This window comes from Cervus canadensis, chromosome 21, assembly GCF_019320065.1.
Source record: "Cervus canadensis isolate Bull #8, Minnesota chromosome 21, ASM1932006v1, whole genome shotgun sequence".
NCBI lineage: Eukaryota > Metazoa > Chordata > Mammalia > Artiodactyla > Cervidae > Cervus > Cervus canadensis.
This window is the reverse complement of record NC_057406.1, coordinates 34,148,510-34,170,542: the sequence shown is the minus strand read 5'-3', so window position 1 is coordinate 34,170,542 and position 22,033 is coordinate 34,148,510. Positions and strand designations below refer to the sequence as shown.

Genomic DNA, 22,033 nt, shown 5'->3' with positions numbered 1-22,033 from the left:
ATAATATATTTAATATTGTTGCTGTTCAGTCACTGAGTCATGTCTGATGCTTTTACGACCCCATGGACTCTAGCCTTCCTGGCTCCTCTGTCCATGGGATTCTCCAGGCAAGAATACTAGGGTGGGTTGCCACTTCCTTCTCCAGGGGATCTTGCCAACCCAGGGACTGAACCTGTATCTCCTGCCTTGCAGATGGATTCTCTACCACTGAGCCACCAGGGAAGCCCCATATTTAATATATATATTTATATTTAATATTTATATTATATTCAATTTATATATAAATTATATAAATATATAATATGCAAAACATATTAACTATTAAAATTTAACTTATTAATATTTTTGCACAGTTCCTTTTAATTATGAAATTCAGTAGCTTAACTGAATCTCATAATGCCTACATATAGCCACCACCTTCCCCATTTTACATATGAGGACACATTCCAAGGGAGTAAGTGACTAACCTGCCTGAGGAGATGCAGCTTGAAATTTTCAGAGTTGGAAACTAAGGCAGGATGTCTCACTATAGCCTCATTGTGTGTTTTACTAATCATTTCACAGTACATAAATGACATTACAGTTTGACTGAAATTTTATTGCAATAAGTCTGAAGGGAAGTGAAAGTCACTCAGTCGTGTCCAACTCTTTGCGACCCCATGTACTATACAGTCCATGGAATTCTCCAGGCCAGAATACTGGAGTGGGTAGCCTTTCCCTTTTCCAGGGGATCTTCCCAACCCAGGGATCAAACCAGGGTCTCCTGCATTGCAGGCAGATTCTTTACCAACTGAGCTATCTGGGAAGCCCGCAATAAGCCTATGTCATTTAAAAAACCTAACTCTAATAGTATTTAATATTAATGAATCGTTTTTGTTAGGCTGTTGCCTGGTACACTCCCATTCACTGGAAGCAAGCGTGGGAGAAATTAGAGACTGACATCGAATTTGACAGATGCTCAATAATAAGTACAACACCTCAAAGGCACATGTTTCGCTGGCCAGCAGTTGCAACTACAACTAAAGAAAAACAAGCTCAGTGTAAGAGAGAGTCCTCAAAATGCCAGGTGGAACAAGTTCAAGCTTCTCTTAAGAGGTAAAAGTTGCTCTTTTTTTTTTATTGCATCTTTGGCTGTGCTGGGTCACTGTTGCACTTCAGGCTTTTCTCTAGCTGTGGGGAGCGGGCTACTCCTTAGTGGTGGTGCGCAGGCTTCTCGTGGTGGTGGCTGCTCTTGTTGCAGAGCATGGGTTCTGCAGCACGGGTTCTAGGGCACGTGGGCTTCAGTAGCTGCAGCACATGGCCTCAGTATTTTCTGTTCCCTGGCTCGAGAGCACAGGCTCAATAGTTGTGGCACACAGGCTTAATTGCTCCTTGGCATGGGGCATCTTGCCAAATCAGGGATGGCATCCATGTCTCATGGGATTGGGAGGCAGATTCATTACCACTGAGCCACCAGGGAAATCTGCTTGATTTTTGTTTTTTAAATTGAGTCCTTCTCACAATTAAGGGTTGAACAGGTGGAAATGACTGGGTGGCAATGTGATGAACAGATAAATCGATAAAGACAAAAAAAAAAAAAACACCCTCCTATTTTGAATGGGACCGTAAAAACCAGAATAGCTTTTATGTTTTGCAACACAAAAACACAGAGCAAGCAGAGACACACTCATGAGAAAATAAAGGCTGGCAATTTCCTAGTTGATATTAAGACCCCCTCTGGTTGTTTCATTTCATAACAGCCCTGCTGTTAGCGGTAAGGCCAAGGAGCAGTGCAGAGAGGAAGTCATCATGCTTTTCATAGTGCTTAGGTGGAGGAGGATTTGCATCATCTAGAACTTTCATCTTGGATCAAGAGCTGGCTGTGGCTGAAAGTACAGGATTTATGTTATTTATATGTAGTCACATGCTGCTGATGTAATAACAGTGCTGCCCACAAGACTGGAAAAGCCATGCTCTCTGGTCTTGGAACATGCTTTCACTCTAATGGAGCCACTGGATGAAGTGGCTTTAGAGTTCAATTTGGGCTCAATTTTTCTTTTACAGAGAAAAAGAAATCCCACCAAGCCTTTTCCCCACTCGCAGCCCATGGTGCCACAGTCCTAATGTCCCTGCACACCCCTACTGTGCCCTGACCAATGCTCACAACACCTCTGTGGCTGAACACTGCTTAAACAGACAGCCCAGGTCAACCCGGACGGATCCAGTCCAGGTAGGTCAAAAGGATATATTCCAGTGGAGAGTAAGTGATGTGTGTGTGTGTGCAGAACTAGTAAAAATGTGGTCAAGTAGTAAAAGTCTCTTAAGTGTTAAAAACTATTCATATCCTCAAGAATAGAGGGCCTCTAAAGTCAGTACCATGAGCTTGTTGACTTACGTCCATTCGGGTTTTCCATGCGATGGTGTGGAAAAACCCAAACAAACTTTTGCCAACCTCATACTTCTGCTCTAGCACAGTTTCTGAGTCATCATTGTTGTTGTTCAGTTGCTAAGTCGTGTCTGACTCTTTGAGACCTCATGGACTGCAGCATGCCAGGCTTCCCTCTCCTTCATCATCTCCTGCAATTTGCTCAGACTCATGTCCAATGAGTGGGTAATGCTATCTATCCATCTCATCTTCTGCTGACCCCTTCTCCTTTGGCCTTCAATCTCTCCCAGCATCAGGGACTTTTTCATTGAGTTGGCTCTTTGCCTCAGGTGTCTGAATGCATCATCAAAAGAATATCATGAACGACAAGAGGACATAGGATTCTTTAAGTGTGGTCGAAAGTATATTTTGTTTCTCATTAGACAGGATAAATATCAATAACCTCAGATATTCAGAAGACACCACCCTTATGGCAGAAAGTGAAGAAGAGCTAAAGAGCCTCTTGATGAAAGTGAAAGAGGAGAGTGAAAAAGTTGGCTTAAAGCTCAACATTCAGGAAACTAAGATCATGGCATCCGGTCCCATCACTTCATGGCAAATAGATGGGGAAACAGTGGAAACAGTGGCTGACTTTATTCTTCTGGACTCCAAAAGCACTGCAGGTGGTGATTGCAGCCATGAAATTAAAAGATGCTTACTCCTTGGAAGGAAAGTTATGACCAACCTGGACAGCATATTAAAAAACAGAGACATTACTTTGCCAACAAAGGTCCGTCTGGTCAAGGCTATGGTTTTTCCAGTGGTCATGTATGGATGTGAGAGTTGGACTGTGAAGAAAGCTGAGCGCCGAAGAATTGATGCTTTTGAACTGTGGTGTTGGAGAAGACTCTTGAGAGTCCCTTGGACTGCAAGGAGATCCAACTAGTCTATCCTAAAAGAGATCAGTCCTGGGTGTTCATTGGAAGAACTGATGCTGAAGCTGAAACTCCAGTACTTTGGCCACCTGATGCAGAGAGCTGACTCATTTGAAAAGACCCTGATGCTGGGAAAGATTGAGGGCAGGAGGAGAAGGGGATGACAGAGATGGTTGGATGGCATCACCGACTCGATGGACATGGGTTTGGGTGGACTCTGGGAGTTGGTGATGGACAGAGAGGCCTGGTGTGCTGCGCTTCATGGGGTCGCAAAAAGTCAGACACGACTGAGCGACTGAACTGACTGAGACAGGATAAATGGGTCCTATAAGTTAAGCTGTGCTAAAAAAAAAAAAAAAAAAATCCGGTTTTTCTGAACACATCCTAATATTAGTTCTAAATTCTTACACTTATTTCAGCCAGAAATTTCTTATATAAGTTCTTTAGGTAAAGCTTTTAGAGTTGCTGTTATTAGCCCAGGATCTGTTCATGGACTTCAGGAAGTCCACGAATCTGTTAAACTTGGAGGGAAAAAAACAAAACAAAATGTAAGCAAATGTGATGTTTTCTGGCAAGAAAGTTCACAAGGTTCACCAGAGGCTCCCAAGTAATTAAGAACTGATTAGGGTGCCAGATCCTAAGCTTTCATATAGCAACTAAATCCTGGAGAAGTTATAATCATTTACAAACATATTTAAGCAGAAAGGTGCTTTTTTAAGTGAAATCTTGGGCAGAATCCCAGTATATGAAATGGATGAAAACAAACCCATCCAAGTTGAAGAAGAGTGATTCCCACTACCCACTACGGCTATCTTCTTCTTTTATTTATTCATTTATATTAATATTTGGCTGTGCTGGGTCTTAGCTGCCATGCACGGGCTTTCTCTAGTTTCAGTGAATGGGGGCAACTCTCTTATTGTTGTGCTCGGGCTTGCCATTGCAATGGCTTCTCTTGGTGCAGAGCTCAGGTTCTAGGGTGCTCGGGCTCAGTAGTTGTGGCGCATGGGCTTAGTTGCCCTGTGGCATGTCAGATCTTCCTGGACCAGGGATTGAACCCATGTCCCCTGCATTGGCAGGTGGATTCTTATCCTCTGGACCACCAGGAAGTCCCACCCATTTTTTCCTCTCCTCCTTCCCTGTGACCTCAGAGGCACTTACTTTGAATCACAGGATTCTGTACACTCAGTATGAAAACCACCATGCTAGTGTGCTAACACATACTAGAAATAGCACCCCCCCAAACTAGTGCCTTTTAGAAGTGGAATGATGGAAATTCTGTAAATTCCTGAATATATTCCATTTCATAAAATTAAGTATCCTATGTCTTTGTGCCTGAGTTGCTTCATCTACAAAGTATGAGACTTGGATCTGAACTTTAAAAAGCTCTTTCATCAATAAGTTTATATACATATATATATATATATATAGAGACACACATTTAATATACATATATATTTTATAGACACACATATTTAGTACTTTATGACTTAGACTTGAGATTTTAAGAAGTACCTTCATGTTTTTCTCCAAGTAATGATAGCCTTCACTTATTCTGAACAACTTGTTTACCAAAGAAATTTGACTTCAGATTTTCCTGATACACCTTTCTATAGTGATGGCAACTTACATTGATTATTCAGTAAATTTTTTGTTTAACATAAATTGCACTGTATTTGTATATTATAAAGTGATAGTTTTTAAGTTTTATTTATATACTTATATTTTTTACTGTGCTGGGTCTTCGTTGCTGCACTGGGGTGTTTTCTAGTTGTGGCCAGTGGAGGCTACTTTTTGTGGCAGTGTGAGGTCTCATTGTGTGGCTTCTCTCCCTGCGGTGGCGTCTCTTGTTGCAGAGTATGGACGTTAGGGTGCATAGGCTCAACAGTTGCAGCTCACGGGCCCTAGAACAGAGGCAAAGTAGTTGTGGCGTACAGGCTTAGCTGTTCTGCAACATGTGGGATCTTTCCAGATCAGGGTTCAAACCTGTGTCCCCTGTGCTGGCAGGTGGATTGTTAACCACTGGGCCCCCAGGGAAGTCCCATGTAATGATCATTTTAAAAGACAATTGCTTTAGTGCTTTCAGGGCCTCTGTTCATTACATACCTTTAAAATTTTCTATTCATTAAATTTTCGCTATTAACAGATATACATCAGAATTTTAAGAGGTTTTCTTTGACTTCAGTTGGGAAAATTGCAAATATATTAATTCACAAACTATATTGTATAATTGAAATATTTTAATTTACATAAATAGCACTAAATACAGCACATGACATATAGTAATTGTTTAATGCATGTTGCTGAAGGACAGAGCAGATGACACTGAAGGTTTTTAAAGACGCACCTTTGAGAATTTTATCTGCATTTTAAAAGAGAGTTTTAGAAGCAGTGTTGAAAATGAAGTGGAGTGGAAAATATTCCAAAATCTAGGAGGAAAGAAGGGAGGAAGGAAAGAATAGAGGAGGAAGAATAAGGAAAAGAAGAACAAAGCAGGTTTGAAAAAGAGACGGGACAAAAGTTGTCATTTGAGTCCCAAAAGGACAGGAGAATAAGACTGGGGCAAGAGTTATATTTAAAGAAATAATGACAAAAGTCTCAAAACCTGATGAAAGACATCAAGCCACAGAATCACAAAAAAATAACTTCTAAGCAGCACAAATTCAAAGGTAGCTCTATATTATAATAAAACTTTAGAAAACCAAATACAGGAAATCTGAAGACTAGGGAATGATGTCTTCAGTGTGCTAATGTGCTAAAAGAACTACTGTCCTCAAATAGAAAGATACATGTGAATGTATGGCTGAGTCACTCTGCTCTGCACCTGAAACTATTACAACATTATTAATCACTATACTCCAATATAAAATGTTAAAAATTTTTTTAAAGAACTATTATCCTAGAGTTCTATACCAATTAAAATTCAACCTCAAAATATGAGATGGAACAAAGACATTCTCAGGCCAACAAAAACTGAGAGAATTCATCAACCACAGACGACATTAAGAAAATACTTCAGCTTGAAAGAGAATGATCCTAGAAGGATGCACAGAGATGTTGGAAGAAGTGAAAAAAATACAGAGTCAAAACATGGGTCAACATAAATGAATGTTCACTACACAGAATTATACTAATATTGTCATCTTGTAGGGGTTAAAATAGAGAGAGAACTTAAATACATAACAGCTGTCTTAGTTTCCCAAGGCTACTGTAACAAAATACTACAAACTTGGTGGCCTAAAACAAATCTATTCTCTCACTGTTCTGGAGCCTAAAAGTCTGAAATCAGGTTGTCAGCAGGGTCACACACTCTCTGAAGGCCTTAAGGGGTTATCCTTCCTTGCCTCTTCCTACCTTCTGCTGGTTGCCAACATTCCTTAGTGTTCCTTGTCTCGTGGATTGCATCACTCTAACCTCTGCCTCCATCTTTCCACAATCTGTGCATCTGTATCCATATTTTCTTCTTCTTATAAGGACACTAGTCATTGGATTCGGGCCCACTCTAATCTACTAGAAATTCATCTTAACTTGATTACATCTGCAAAGACTCAATTTCCAAATTAAGTTACATTCACGACTTCAATCAAAAGGTTAGGACATATACATATACATATACATTTGGAGGGATACTACTTAACCCAAATAACAACATCAATAGTACAAAAGTTAGGAGGGGAGAAAATGGAGTTAAAGTAGTCCAAATGTCATGATTTGTTCAATAAATTGTAAAAATATCCATTTATATTAGACTTTAGTAAACCAATTATGCATGTTGGGATTTAGGATAAACACTGAAAGAATTGTATATGAAATTTTGTGTTTCTGGAATGACGTATGCCACACTTTCATTATCATTCAGTTCAAAATATATCCTAATTTTCAAAGTGATTATCTTTGATATGTGGGTTATGTGGGGATAATATATCACAAACAAAGTTTGTTTCAAGAATGCAAAGTTGATTCAAACTTTGAAAATTAATTAACAAAATAAAAAAGAAAATTATAACCATCTCAATAGATGAAATTCAATTATAATTTCCTTTATGTCTGCAAAATTCCTAATTTAAGCTATCATACTAAATGGTAAAGTAATTGAAGTTTTCCCCTTGAGATCCAGCTCAAGACAAGAATTCTGTTTATGACAATTCCCACTCAGCATTGTACTAGAAGTATGAGTGAAATAAGGCAAGAAAAATTGATTAACAAATATCCCATAATTCATCAGTTTTAGTCCCAGGAATCATATATGCCTAACAAATAGACACACAAGTGGACCAAATGACAAAGACGATAACGATCACAGCAACTCTTTTTGTAATAGCCAAAAATTAGGAGTGATACTTGGAGATCAAACCAGTCAATCCTAAAGGAAATTGGTCATGAATATTCATTGGAATGACTGATGCTGAAGCTGAAACACCCATACTTTGGCCACCTGATGTGAAGAACTGGATCATTGGAAAAGACCCTAATGCTGGGAAAGATTGAAGGAAGGAGGAGAAGGGGGTGACAGAGGATGAGATGGTTGGATGGCATCACCGACTCAATGGACAGGAGTTGGAGCAAGCTCTGGGAGTTGGTGATGGACAAGGAAGCTTGGCGTGCTGCAGTCCATGGGGTCGCAAAGAATCGGACACGACTGAGTGACTGAACTGAACTGAGAAGCAATACAGTTGTTCATTAACAATATCATGGATTAATTAGGACATATTAATACAATCCCATCAGCAATGAAAATGAACTATTGTTATATGCAATAATACCAATGAATCATATAAGCATGATATTGAACAAAATATGCCAGTCTGAAAGGAATACACATAATATGATTTCATTTATATAAAATTCAAAAACATGAAAATTAAACCATGGTGTTAAAGCTCATAATAACATTATCTCTGGAAGAAAGAAGGAAATAGTACTTGGCACTTAAACAAAACTGCTTCTAGAATACTAACAATGTTCCATTTCTTGATCTGAGTGGCGTTTACATGAATCACTGTTTTTATCATGCTGTGCAGTTATGACTTGTGAACTTTTTTGCATGTAAGTTATCCTTAAATAAAACTTTATTTTTAGAAGCTTGATAACCAAAAAAGGAATATTAGAAAGGAAAGGAAGCATAGTTACAGTAATGAACACTGACAGCTTATATCTTGTCAAGGAAGGAGAAAGAAAACCTAAAATTATAGACCATTTATTAATATTCAAAGTGAATATTTATTAATTTATTAATATTAATAAATATTCAAAGCAATATTCACTTTGAATAGTAATAATATGAGGCATATTTAATGTAAGAGAAAAATAGTCTTACCTCAAACATATCTAAGCATATCAATATATTGCAATGTATGAGTCTTATGATAGTTCATCAGCGCTCAGTTATTTCCAGAAACACTCATGGCAGAGATGGCTAATTACTGCCCCTAAACCATTGTTCCTTTAGACACGAGACCCATAGGTCCAGGGAAACCTAAACTCATGGTCACCAAGAATAAAGCCTGTTTCTCTCAGTCTCTGCATCTAGGCAGGACAATGTGTCTACATTCTGTATGATGGAACGTGAGCAGAAGTTGTGTACACAGCCTCTGGATCACGGCCTTGGACAGTGGGCTCCTCTGTGTCACCTCCATACCGTGATTACAGACTGGAGCTGCCTTATTTCAACCTAGGGATGAAGCCATGTGCTGAGGATGGAAACACCGTCCTAAATCCCTGTTGGCACATCTCCAGACGAAGTGAGAGAGAGACCATCTTGTGTAGGCCATTATTACGTCTGAACCTGATGCCCACATGGGGTCACTACCATTTAGTTTTACTTAATAGACTATTGGCCAGAAAGGAAGCAAAGCAAAATTCTCAGCTACACAACACATTTTAAGACAATTAGGTAAATTTGAATATAGAATGAATATTAGATTTGACAAATCTTTGTTCTTTCCTTAGGTGTGTTTATTGTGTTGCAGTCATATTGATTGTTCTTAGATCAAATACCGAATCTTTGCTAGATTCCTAATGGTTTGGTGTGACCTAAGCATGGATAGCTAATGCAAATGTGCCAAACTATTAATTACTGAATCTGGGTGACAGGTATGCAGATGTGGTTGTGTTATTCCTTCATATTTCCTGCATGTGTGGAATTATCCACAATAAGAGTTTGAAGAAAATAAAACAAGTAAAACAGTTTTGATAGCATGTAGTATGCACTTGGAGCTGTCGGAGCACTGACTACAGCGTGAAAGAGTCACTCTTGGAAAGACTAAAGGCCCTTCAACAAAGCACATGTGTTTGCACCGTGCTGCTGCATTGTTCCCAGACCAAGTGTGTGCGTTCATCTTGCTGAGAAGAGCCAACACACTATGGACAACTTTATCAACTTTCTCCTGTTGACTCAAATGGCAGAAACTAGTTGGAAGAGAATATCCTGCAGACACTGCTGCAAGCTAACAGTGTGGGTGTGTGCACTGTCTGAGGCACTTTATTTGCACACTAATACATTTACCTACCATCGGTGATCCATGTTGCACACTGCAGTGCATTCATTTTAATTGGCGACTCGACGGCTGCTACCATCTTCCATACCAATGTTGTTATAGTGTTGTTTTGTTGCTAAGTCGTGCCCCACTCTTTGGCAACCCCATGGACTGTAGCCCAGCAGGCTCCTCTGTCCATGGGGTTTCCCGGGCGAGAATACTGGAGAGGGTTGCCATTTCCTTCTCAGGTGATCTTCCCAACCCAGGGTCTGAACTTTCGTCTCCTACATTGGAGGTGGATTCTTTGCCACTGAGCCACCAAGGAAGCCCATTATTATAGTAAGAATGACAGTAGTGTTCCTTGATTTCTGAGGCTTGCAAAGCCACACTTTAAAAATCAATCTATTAAAAAAAGATGAAACCAGAACATAGATTATGCAGGAATGAAACAGTTAAATTTTCATCAGTGTAAGCTCTATACTTTAGTTTCAACTGTGGGCCATTTCTGACTCATTACAGTTCAATAAATTCAGCTTTATCTCTCCTGAGATCAAAGTGCTTTTCTCCCATAAGAATATACTTCCAATCCATAATGGTAACAAAGGGAAAAAATGCATCCTTCATATTAGTGTCTGTTCTGTTTACTCTTGTTTAGACCTGTATTGCATTATTTACATTTATCAGATTAAGAATTTAGAATGTCAAATGTCACTTTTCTATGAATGGCCATATTTTCAGTTAATATCATATATATATGATAATATATTTATATATTTTATATATGATATATTATATAAATATCAAATATTAAATAAACATTATATGTTATTATATATTATATTAAGTATTTATATATTTTAATATATACATATATATATGTGTGTGTGTATATACATATTGACAGATGGCAGTATTAGCCAACAGTATTACTATAATTGATAAACAGAAATTTTAAAACAAAACTTGACTGTCATGTGGAATATAGAAGGCCAATTAGTTGGACCTTTTACAGTCAGACTGAGTAGAAAATAATTGCTTGTAAGAACATTACAAAATGCCAAAGGTTTCTGTTCATTTTTTATTATTGAATAATAGCATCAAGAAAAGGAGGAGCTCTTATAAGGAAAATTATATTAAATCATATATTTCAAAGTAATGATTTTTCTCTTCTGCTGCTTGATTTCAGAAGATTCAGATTGTAATATCACTATATCTTCTGTAGGAGTTTCTTTTTAAAAATATAAAGGAGAGAACCATTTATGCATCTCTTCTTACAGCTGAAATAAATGTTTCTTTAATGACCATATAAAGAATTCCAAGATATTAGCCCTAATGATAGAATGATTGGGTAACTTCATGACTAGATCTTTTATTTCAAAACATTTCAACACTATAAAACAGAAGTATTTTAAAGTTATGAAAGATTATAATCTAATTTATGAAAATACATCATTAGTGATCCCTTGCTTCACAAAAGTAAAAATACTGTTTTTGGAAGTCAAAATATTCAGATTAAAGTTACTAGGTGCTAAATATTTCAGGCTCAAATAACCCAAGAAATTACCACCATCACACTCTGAAATGGAAGCACTCCCAATGATAATACTATCATTAAAATTCAAGAAATTATAGATGGGAATTTTCTGTGAGTGTTTGGAGCTCTAAAATACAATACTCTGCTGAAGAACAAGTTTTTGGGGTGCAGTTCAAAACCTTCATCTTCAGGCTCCTTATTCTTGAAAGACACACATAAAATATTTACAAGAGTGTTTCATGCCAACAAATTGCTCCAGAAGATGTAAAAGTGATGGCTAGATTGTTCTGTCTAAACCATTGCCTGTGTAAGGAAAATATCTTAGAAGCCTGTTTATATTCCAGGTCCATAACTCACTGTTCAGAAAGTTAACACTGTGATGTGCCAAACAGCATCCTGATTCATTAGATTTAGAAACCTATTAGTGGCTAAGAGAATCACTGTGTTAACCAGCGACACCCTGCGTTTTTGTTACTCTTTCTTGCACATCACATTTTCACACTTTGTAATCAGTTTAGTTCAGTTCAGTCACTCAGTCGTGTCCAACTCTTTGCAGCCCCATGAACCACAGCATGCCAGGCCTCCCTGTCCATCACCAACTCCTGGAGTCCACCTAAACCCATGTCCATTGTGTTGGTGATGCCATCTAACCATCTCATCCTCTGTTGTCCCCTTCTCCTCCTGCCCTCAATCTTTCCCAGCATCAGGGTCTTTTCCAATGAGTCAGCTCTCTGCATCAGGTGGCCAAAGTATTGGCCTAGAATGTCAATGTTCACTCTTGCCATCTCCTGTTTGACCACTTCCAATTTGCCATGATTCATGGACCTAACATTCCAGGTTCCTATGCAATATTGCTCTTTACAGCATCAAACCTTGCTTCTATCACCAGTTGCATCCACAACTGGGTGTTGTTTTTGCTTTGGCTCCATCCCTTCATTCTTTCTGGAGTTATTTCTCCACTGATCTCCGGTAGCATATTGGGCACCTACCGACCTGGGGAGTTCATCTTTCAGTGTCCTACCTTTTTGCCTTTTCATACTGTTCATGGGGTTCTCAAGGCAAGAATACTGAAGTGGTTTGCCATTCCCTTCTCCAGTGGACCACATTCTGTCAGACCTCTCCACCATGACCCATCTGTCTTGGGTGGCCCCATACGGCATGGCTTAGTTTCATTGAGTTAGACAAGGCTGTGGTCCGTGTGATCAGATTGGCTAGTTGTCTGTGATTGTGGTTTCAGTCTGTCTGCCCCCTGATGCCCTCTCTCAGCGCCTGCCATCTTACTTGGGTTTCTCTTACCTTGGACGTGGGGTAGCTCTTCACGGCTGCTCCAGCAAAGCGCAGCCCCTGCTCCTTACCTTGGACGTGGGGTAGCTTCTCTCGGCCGCGCTCGTGCACTATCAAATACTAGCAATTCACTTGACAGTTCTTCTGAACTCACAGAGATAGAAAAGAGATAGGCATGACTGAGGAGCTTCCCTAGAGTGTTCTTTTCCAGAGGAGTGCATTGTTATCTGCACCTAAAATATTATTTTTCTTTCCTCTCTTGTTTTACAAGAATAAAACAACATTTCATCTCTGGGCTAGAAGTAATCTGTACTTGGGGTCATCCATCCAGCACTATTTCAGTTTGATACACCTGGTTTTTTCTATGTAGGAATTATATTTCAACAAAGTGACTTTCAGTCCCTGCCCAAATAGATGGAAGTGAGGGAGACCACCACTCTACCCTGGTGATGAATAGTCAACTCATTCATTACCAGTGTACAGCCACCTAAATTGGCAGGCTAGACGGTATCTGCTTCTGTCCACACATCTCCTTGTATTAATAACTCTCTCCTGATGCAACCTTATTCCTGAACCTCCCTTCACTGGCTACTGCATCACTGTGGCTGCTGGAATTGTAGAAAGCATTTGAGGAATTTTACAGGCTGGTAAAATTATTCTGTAACCTCAGTTTTTAAAAATACATCTTCCAGATATTTCTTCTCTCAAAATTTTAATTATATCTTGAAATTTATGTTCCCTTTTAAAATGACTCAAAGTTTGGACTTATCACTCAAATAATACTTTTCCAGTGGTATTTAAACCCTTTGATTCAAGTTACTATTAAATATTGTCCTTATACCTTGGATTTTTTTCCTCAAATGAAAGATAATCCTTTGGTTGTTAGTTTATTCCAGGGTTTATTTTAGTGTGGAAAAAATAATGCTCGGCATATAGGATCTTGCCCATCTGCCTAACCTCCACCCCTTTTTTGGGTTTGCAGAGATCAAGAAAAAACAGGATGTCTGAGTTACAAAAGCAATAGGCAATCAATTCAACATCTAAAGGTGAGTATATAGAGATATTGCAAATTTGCCTTCTTTGCAGAAAAAGGAAACTAAAATAATTTGTAGATATATCTTTAGAAGCCATCAGATGATGGAATTTTTTCATATATCCTATAGTGATTAATTTTCTGTTAAATATTTATGCCGCTTTTGGAGCCATCCAATTTTGTCATCTCTGTTGTATGATAAACTTTCTAAGAATGGGAAACAAAGAAATAGCACATCTTTACTTTTTGCCTTCATCCTACCTTTTATATCCTCATCCTATCCTTGTTGATGGGTAAGTAAGTGTGACTGAAATTCAGAGTCAGTTAGAGTACTTACAGAAATGCTCTGTGACAACCTAGAGGGGTGGGATGGAGGTGGGGGTGGGAGGGAGGTTCCAGAGGGAGAGAATATATGTATACTTACGACTGATCCATGTTGTACGGAAGAAACCAACACTTGTAAAGCAATTGTCCTCCAAATAAAAATAAATTCAAAAAAATTTAAAAACTCAAACATTAAAAAAAATAATAACAGCCAATGTTGGCAAAGATGAGGAGAAACCTCCATTCTCATTCATTGCTAAAGAGAGAATAAAATCCTTTCCAAACTTTAAAAACCATTTTGCACCTATACCAGTACACTTTAATTCCTATGAGCAACAAAGTATTAATCGTATAACAAAGTTATTCTGGTTAAGGAGACTGTGGAAGCTGTGTAGTTGTGTATCTTTTAAATGGTGATGAAATAGTAGAGCTCTGGCCTCTGCTATTTAGTTGATAAATGACTTTGCATTGTTTAACCAGTCACTTCCTACATTGCCTCATCTTTTTCATGCTGATATCTACATCTAAGTGATATCTACAGTGGCTTTCTTTTTTGTAAGTGGTTGTGTTTAAACTCTTGTCCAAAGAGCTGATGACAAGGCAGTTTTGGGTCAAGGAATCTTTTTGATCAGTATCCTTCTTTAGTTGACATCCTTTGTTGCCCTAGTCTATGACTGATCTACTTATATGTCTTATTGATCTATTTTTCTGATGAAGCTTTAGGTTTACTCCTTGATTCCAGAATAAAGCTACAGGCACTGGATCCCTAACTTGCTAATATTCTAGACTCTGCTGACAAAAATGACTTAACATTACTACCCTATACAGCCTACTGGCCTTTCATGGTCCCACTAGCCACCCACGTCTATGTACCAACCTGTCAAGTTTTCTCTTGTTGTTCAGCTATTCTAGTTTCTTCCAGTTTGTCTCTGCCTCAGTTTTTCCTGATCGTTTATTTTTCTGAATGTTACTTATTCTTACACAAGTCCACTCTTTCCATTTCTATAGCCTCGTTATCCTTGAACTTCCAACCTCTTGAAAACATGATGGCTGCCTCTTCTTATTCTTCTGGGAAGTTGTCTTCTCAGACACGTCTCGTAAAACATTAGGACTGTAAAAGAATTTATTTTAGCTACTTCATTCTAGAGTGAAAGAAACGGAAGTCTGTGGAGACAAGTTTACCAAAATTCACCTAGTAATCAACCACAAGGCCGAAACTAAGGATTTTTTGCATTGCAAAGAACTGGAGAATCCAGCCTTGGCCCCCACTGATATAATCTCTGCTCCCAGAAGTCTTCTAGAGTTTTATCTACACTGGGATCCGTTTCTTCCAGTTGGCATAGCCCTGAGCAGGGGGGGTCATTGAAATGCAGAGGATGGGATCTGAAATCTGCCACAGACATTAGCAACCAGCACTTCTATACTTCAATTACCCTTCACTTTCTGTAACCAGAAGGGAATTGCACTGGATACTGAAAGTGCAGATGAGTTGGAATAGGGACATTATATTAAAAACAAAAACAGGACTTTGTTCTAGTCGGTTTTGGTTGGAAAAAAACTGTTCTAAATCCTCTCATGGGATATTGAATAACATAATTTTGGCAGAAGTTTTTAACCTTTGTTGGTCTTCTTCAGTCATTCTGCTTAATTACCATGGTCACAGATCTGTTCTCTGAGCCTCTCTGTGGGAAATTCTTTGGTAGTTCTGAGTTTTTTTGTACCTACTCTGTTTTAAAAAGTCCTAATTTTCTTGAGATGCCTTTCTTTTGTTTTCTCAGAGCCTCCATCCCCAGCTGGTGACATCTTTAGGATGGATCATTAATGTGCTCTCAGAATATTTTCTGAAGCTTTTAGTGGGAGCAAAATTTTACTTCATCTGTCAGTGAATGTCTTCTGTATTGCAGTCATATCTGGTGTGTCTGTTCTTGGAAAACTGTTCAAAGTCATTATTCAGTTCCCACTGGTATTCATGATCATTCCTTGGTGACTTATATTGTTACACATCTGTATAGGATTTCAAGGTTTTCACATTATCTTGTTTGAACCTATGAGATATATGTAGGGCTGATATTATCTCCATTTTATGGTTGTAGAAACTTCAGCTCAGTGATTCAGTGACTTTCCTAAAGTCACTAAGATAGTAAGTGGCAGAGCGAAGACTAAAATCTTAGCCTAATGCCAGTGCTCTTCCACATCACTCTACTAACAAGCATGAAGATTGTCTTTGTCTGATTGCACCCCACCCACTTCTCTGAAAGGCAAAAACATCCCACGTTTAGAAGGAGGGCTAGAAAAAGACATCTTCATTCACATGAAAAAAAGCAGTTTGCTACCATGGGGCTCTTAAGACATCTCCTTACACCAAAAAAGATTCAAGTCTTATTTCCAAAACTGCTAACTGAAGAGTGTCAGAAACACAGAAAACACAGAAAATCAAAGTTCAATCTCCAGCATCTCTGACTGCTAATTACATTTTTATGCTAACCACATTTCTATGCTACAGCTGAATAAATCCCTGCCTTGCACTTGGAGTCACAGCTCCCAGAAGCTCTTTGCTCAGTTCTTTGCAAGGAATGTGTGCGAGTTCTACTGTCTGACTAATGGGCTAGGCAGATGGATGATGCCACAGAAGGCTGCAGAAATAGAAGTCCTCACAGGTTAGAGTAGAGAACTTTGGCAAGACCAAGTCATGTCTCTGTCTGCCACCTGCCCCATGAACTCTCAGACTTGCCATGAGACACTGAGGAATCTAGGATGGAGAAAGAAGAAGGAAGACAGATCAAGGGCAGAAGTGGAACTTGCTACATTTCATCAGTACTGTCCTCAAGAGTACGCCATTGCAAAAAGAAAGAGGGAGAGAGTATGCAATTGCTTAGGACCTGGGAGGAGAGCAGCAAAATTGCAGACATGGCATGCTAAGTTCGTAATTGGCTGAAGCTCTTACACTTGTAAGGCGCTGTTGTATTAGGGCTCCTAAAAAGTAGTACTGATAGAGCCCTTCCATGAACTGGTCTGTGTTCACACACCACTTACTGTTCTAAATGGCCCAAACTGGACAGCTCAAATATGGGATGTCCTTCTTGTCCTCCTCTGAATCTTCCTTGGGACCCTGACAAGAACTTGTGAATATGTATGTTAGTCCCTCAATCCTGTTCAACTCTTTATGACCCCATGAACTGCAGCACACCAGGCTTCCCTGTCCTTCACCATCTCCTGGAGTTCACTAAAATTCATGTCCATTAAGTCAGTGATGCCATCCAACCATCTCATCCTCTATCATCCCCTTCTCCTCCTACACTCAATCTTTCCCAGCATTAGGGTCTTTTCCAATGAGTTGGCTCTTTGCATCGGGTAGCCAAAGTATTGGAGCTTTAGCTTCAACACCAGTCCTTCCAATGAATATTCAGTGTTTATTTCCTTTAGGACTGAGTGGTTTGATCTACTTGCTGTCCAAGGGACTCTCAAGAGTCTTCTCCAGCAACACAGTTTGAAAGCATCGATTCTTTGGCACTCAACCTTCTTTATGGTCCAGCTCTCACATCCATACTTGACTACTGGAAAAACCATAGCTTTGACTATTCGGACCTTTGTTGGCAAAGTGATATCTCTGTTTTTCACTACACTGTACATTGTCTAGGTTTGTCATAGCTATTCTTCCAAGGAGCAAGTGAGTTTTAATTATGTGGTTGCAGTCACTGTCCACATAGACTTTGGAGCCCAAGAAAATGAAATCTGACACTGTTGCTAATTTTTTCCCATCTATTTGCCATGAAGCGATAGGACTGGATGCTGTGATCTTCATTTTTTGAATGTTGAGTTGTAAGTCAGCTTTTTCCACTCTCCTCTTTGACCGTCATCAAGAAACTCTTTAGTTCTTCTTCACTTTCTGCCACTAAAGTGGTATCATCTGCATATCTGAGGTTGTTCATATTTCTCCCAGCAATCTTGATTCCAGCTTGTGAGTCATCCAGCCCAGTATTTCATATAATGTACCCTGCGTATAAGTTAAATAAGCAGGGTGACAATGTATAGCCTTGACATACTCCTTCCCCAACGTTGAATCAGTCCATCGTTTCATGTCCAATTTTAACTCTTGCTTCTTGCCCTACAAACAAAAAGGAGGCAGGGAGGCAGGGAATGTGATCTGATATTCCCATCTCTTTAAGAATATTACACAGTTTGTTGTGATCCATGCAGTCAAAGGCTTTAGTGTAGTCAGTGAAGCAGAAGTAGATTTTTTTGGAATTCCCTTGCTTTTTCTATGATCCACCATATGTTGGCAATTTGATCTATTTTTCCTGTGCCTTTTCTAAATCCAGCTTGTACCTCTGAAAGTTCTCGCTGAAGCCCAACTTGAAGGATTTTGAGCATAATCTTGGAAGCATGTAAAATGAGTGCAATTGTACAGTAATTTGAACATTCTTTGGCATTTCCTTTCTTTGGGATTGGAATAAAACTGACCTTTTCCAGTCTTGTGGCCACTGCTGAGTTTTCCAAATTTGCTGACATATTGAGTGCAGCCCTTTCATAGCATCATCTTTTAGGATTTGCAATAGCTCAGCTGGAATAGTATCACCTCCACTACCTTTGTTCATAGTAATGCTTCCTAAGGCCCACTTGACTTCACACTCCAGGATATCTGGCTCTAGGTGAGTGACCACAACATCCTGGTTATCTGGGTCATTAAGAGCTTTTTTGTACAGTTCTTCTGTGTATTCTTTCCACCTTGTCTTAATCTCTTCTGATTCAATTAGGTCCTTGCCATTTATGAAAGGAGTTTTGAAAGTCTAGTGATTAAATTTTCTGATGTCAGCGTTTCCTGTGTAGATTTTGTTGTATATTTCTTCCATCTATGTCTCTCTCCTCTCAGTGCTCAAGGTGGACTGTTTGCAAAATTCTTCAGTCAGTTGAAATTTCAATGATATTTGTTTCTCATAACCTCCTTTCTTTCAAGTCTGTCGGCTACCCTGTTCTCTGTGTTCCCAGCCACACCTTCCTGTGCCACAGCAACGTTGTATGAGAGGAGTAAAACCACCTACAATTTAGACTCTTCTCCACGTAAACCTTTAGGGACTTCCCTGGTGGCTCAGGAGGTAAAGCGTCTGCCTACAGTGCGGGAGACCCGGGTTCAATCCCTGGGTTGGGAAGATCTCCTGGAGAAGGAAATGGCAACCCACTCCGGTATTCTTGCCTGGAAAATCCCATAGATGGAGGAGCCTGGTAGGCTCCATAGGTTAGAGGAAACTACATGTAGGTGAGATGTCTTCAGCTCCATTTCCTCAGAGGAGGGAGAATATAAACATCTCAGACTGAGAAGTCCCCTGCTAAGACTCCTAGAGTAGACGCAAGCAGTTACAACAGAGAAACAAAACTTTCTCTTCTTTTCTATGTGTGTTACCTGGTATGTTGTAAATCTGGGGCATATTTTAGCTATTTGGTTGAAAAGCTAATCAGATACTACTTAAGTACCACTAAGAAGAAAATGGAGGGGTGAAAGTTTAGAAATGAGTCATTAAGATGGTTGTCTCAGAATCATTGGGATCTTCATAGTTAAGACCAGAAGGAAATAGTATCCATGATCGGGTAGTGAAATAGCTACACTGCTTAGGAGTCATGACTCAGCATAAGAACTGTAACCTGAATAAGCACACAAATTATCAAGTTGAGTTAGAACGAGAGAAAAGTGAATAATCCTTTTACCCTGGCAAAAGGTAAGGCATGAGCAAATAACTTCTTCCTGTTATTGCCCCCCATCCATGAGTCTGTTCTAGATCTGCTATTTCTATGTCTTCATTTAAGAGGAATGTGAAGAACTTGATCATTTCTACTTTATATTGCTCTGAAAATTTCAACATGTTTACAGTCTGTATTATATTTCACCATGCATTGCCATTTTACATTTTGTTCAGGACGATAATATTCTAGTCTGGAGAACAACACAAGGATGCCTGACATGATGCAGCCTGCCTTCCACACAGGAAAGGAGAGGAAGCCAGCAGCAAGCAAGAACATGGTTTCTTTTAGAAAAGATAATTCCTCAGGACTTTCCTGATACCATTTGTTAAAGAAGGGAGATAAGAGTTTGTGCACAAGTTGAAACATTTGCTGTCCAGCCTGTTACAAAGAAAAATACTAGTCAAAAGCAAAACCATCACAGTCTTCATTTTATACACATGAAGTTTCCCAATCATTAATTTCAGTCTTTTATACCCTGCCCAGATGTTAGGTCAGCCACTTCTACAAATTCTGCAGTTGCATTTTCCAAAAACACATGTTTTAGGAATTCCAAATCTTGTGGTCTGTCTGATTCTCTACACTTGGAATCTGTCTCCCTAAAGCATGTGTTAATCTGGCTTTCTAATTAATGTCTAGAAGTAATAGAAGTTTCTACGGGATAACTAGTTTGGAGTTTTTAAACCTGCCTGCATGTAACTCAGATTCAGTCAAAATAACCTCTTCCACCTTGTGACACTAGGTACAAAATTCCATAGATAGGAAATACCAAGAGAGTTTTTATTAAGTAATCTGATGGAGCTACTTTTTTTTTTTTACACAATTCTCACTTCTTATTCTTTAGTGATCTTATTCTATACTCATCAAGAGTATACAAGTTGAAAAACTAATGAACTTGTTCATTTTTAATGTTGACAGGCAGAAGGTATGATTGCTTCTGTTTCTGAGAACAAATCCTATCTATGCCTCATAGCCCAGCTTAATTTATTTTAATTTTTGTTTATTTATGTAACACATGCAGAAGATGGGGCATATGCAGTCTTGAAATGTGAGAAGGAGCAAGAAAAGTGAAGATTTTCCCCAAATATACTCTGAAAAAAATAAAGAAATGTAAAATAACCCCCAAACTCATTAGTGGTGACCACTGAGTTTTGCTTATTATATCCAAATATCAAGGGCTAAAAATACTTTATTTTTAAAAAGTCACATGCCAAGGGACTCAAACATATACTTGTATACCAGTATTAATAGCAGACTATCCATAAGTAATAAAAGGTGAAAACAATCCAAGCATTCATTAACAGATGAATGGATTCTTAAAATGTGGTATCTACACATAACAGAATGTTATTCATCCATTAAAAAAAATAAATGTTAATATATGCTACAAGATGGTTAAACCTTGAAAATATTATGCTAAATGAAATAAGCCAGACACAAAAGGGCATTTGTCTGAGGTACTGAGAATAGGCAAATTCATAGAAATGGAAAGTACAATAGTGCTTACCAGGGGCCAGGTCAAGGGGAGAATGAGGAGTTGTTTAAGCGGCACAAAATCTCTGTTCAAGATAATGAAAAAGTTCTGGAAACAGTAATGATAGTTGCACAATCTTGTGAATGTACTTAATGCTGCTGATTTGTATGCTTAAAATAGTTAAAATGGTAAACAAACAAATAAAACTCTAATAAAATCTGATCAATATTTCCAAGATGGGAAAAAAGGCATATTCCAGTTCTAAAGCATTTAAGAAGACTTATACCACTTGACAATAATTTGTCATAAACTTTTTGGTTTGAGATAAAAGGAGTTCACATCAACCCCAGCATAATGATGCAGCATAAATGTTTTCTAGTCACTAGGCCACACCAATTACATCATTTCCTTAGTCTTTAGACACTTAGGAGTAGACTTGTACATTTTCAGACAACTCTCAGTAACACTTTATGCCACTTTGAACCGTGAAGTGTGATGTTTGAATCACACGTTGGCTGAATTGTGTAGGCTCTTCTGTCTTTTTCATAGTTACCATAGAAACGGGGTAGCCATTGTGTTGTGAGGAGACAGTAAGAGCATCTAAGGGTGTACAATCAAAGTTAACTTGTTTCATGGTTCATAATCTCTTCCAGCTGACTCCATGTGTGATTATCATGTTCACATTGGGAGTATAAACATCCAACCCAAAGGACTCTGGGAACTGAAGCCAGGAAACCATCTCACCCGTGCAGGCGTCCCTCCCAACCTCCTCCCCTCAAAGATTTGTGAAAGAAACACTTGAAAGAAACAGCATGTTAGCCTCAGGTGTTTCCAATTATATCCCTCATGTGAGCAGAGGTTTCCTAATTCAAAACATATTTTAGCTCAAATAGTCTTCC

At 38.8% G+C, this 22,033-nt stretch overlaps 1 protein-coding gene across 2 annotated transcripts in view; it reads left to right on the top strand.

Annotated features, from left to right (window-relative positions):
* LMNTD1 (lamin tail domain containing 1) overlaps positions 1 to 21,782 on the top strand; it is a 169,563-nt gene extending 147,781 nt beyond the window's left edge. The window contains exons 7-10 of one of the 2 annotated variants that reach the window (XM_043440406.1): positions 881 to 1,095; positions 2,044 to 2,209; positions 13,553 to 13,616; positions 19,837 to 21,782. In XM_043440406.1, the coding sequence (XP_043296341.1) occupies positions 881 to 1,095; positions 2,044 to 2,209; positions 13,553 to 13,594 (423 nt within the window). In that variant the 3' untranslated portion in view covers positions 13,595 to 13,616; positions 19,837 to 21,782. The remainder of the gene's footprint in view (positions 1 to 880; positions 1,096 to 2,043; positions 2,210 to 13,552; positions 13,617 to 19,836) is intronic. The other variant, XM_043440407.1, reaches the window with a different exon arrangement.
* Positions 21,783 to 22,033: the final 251 nt, after the last annotated feature.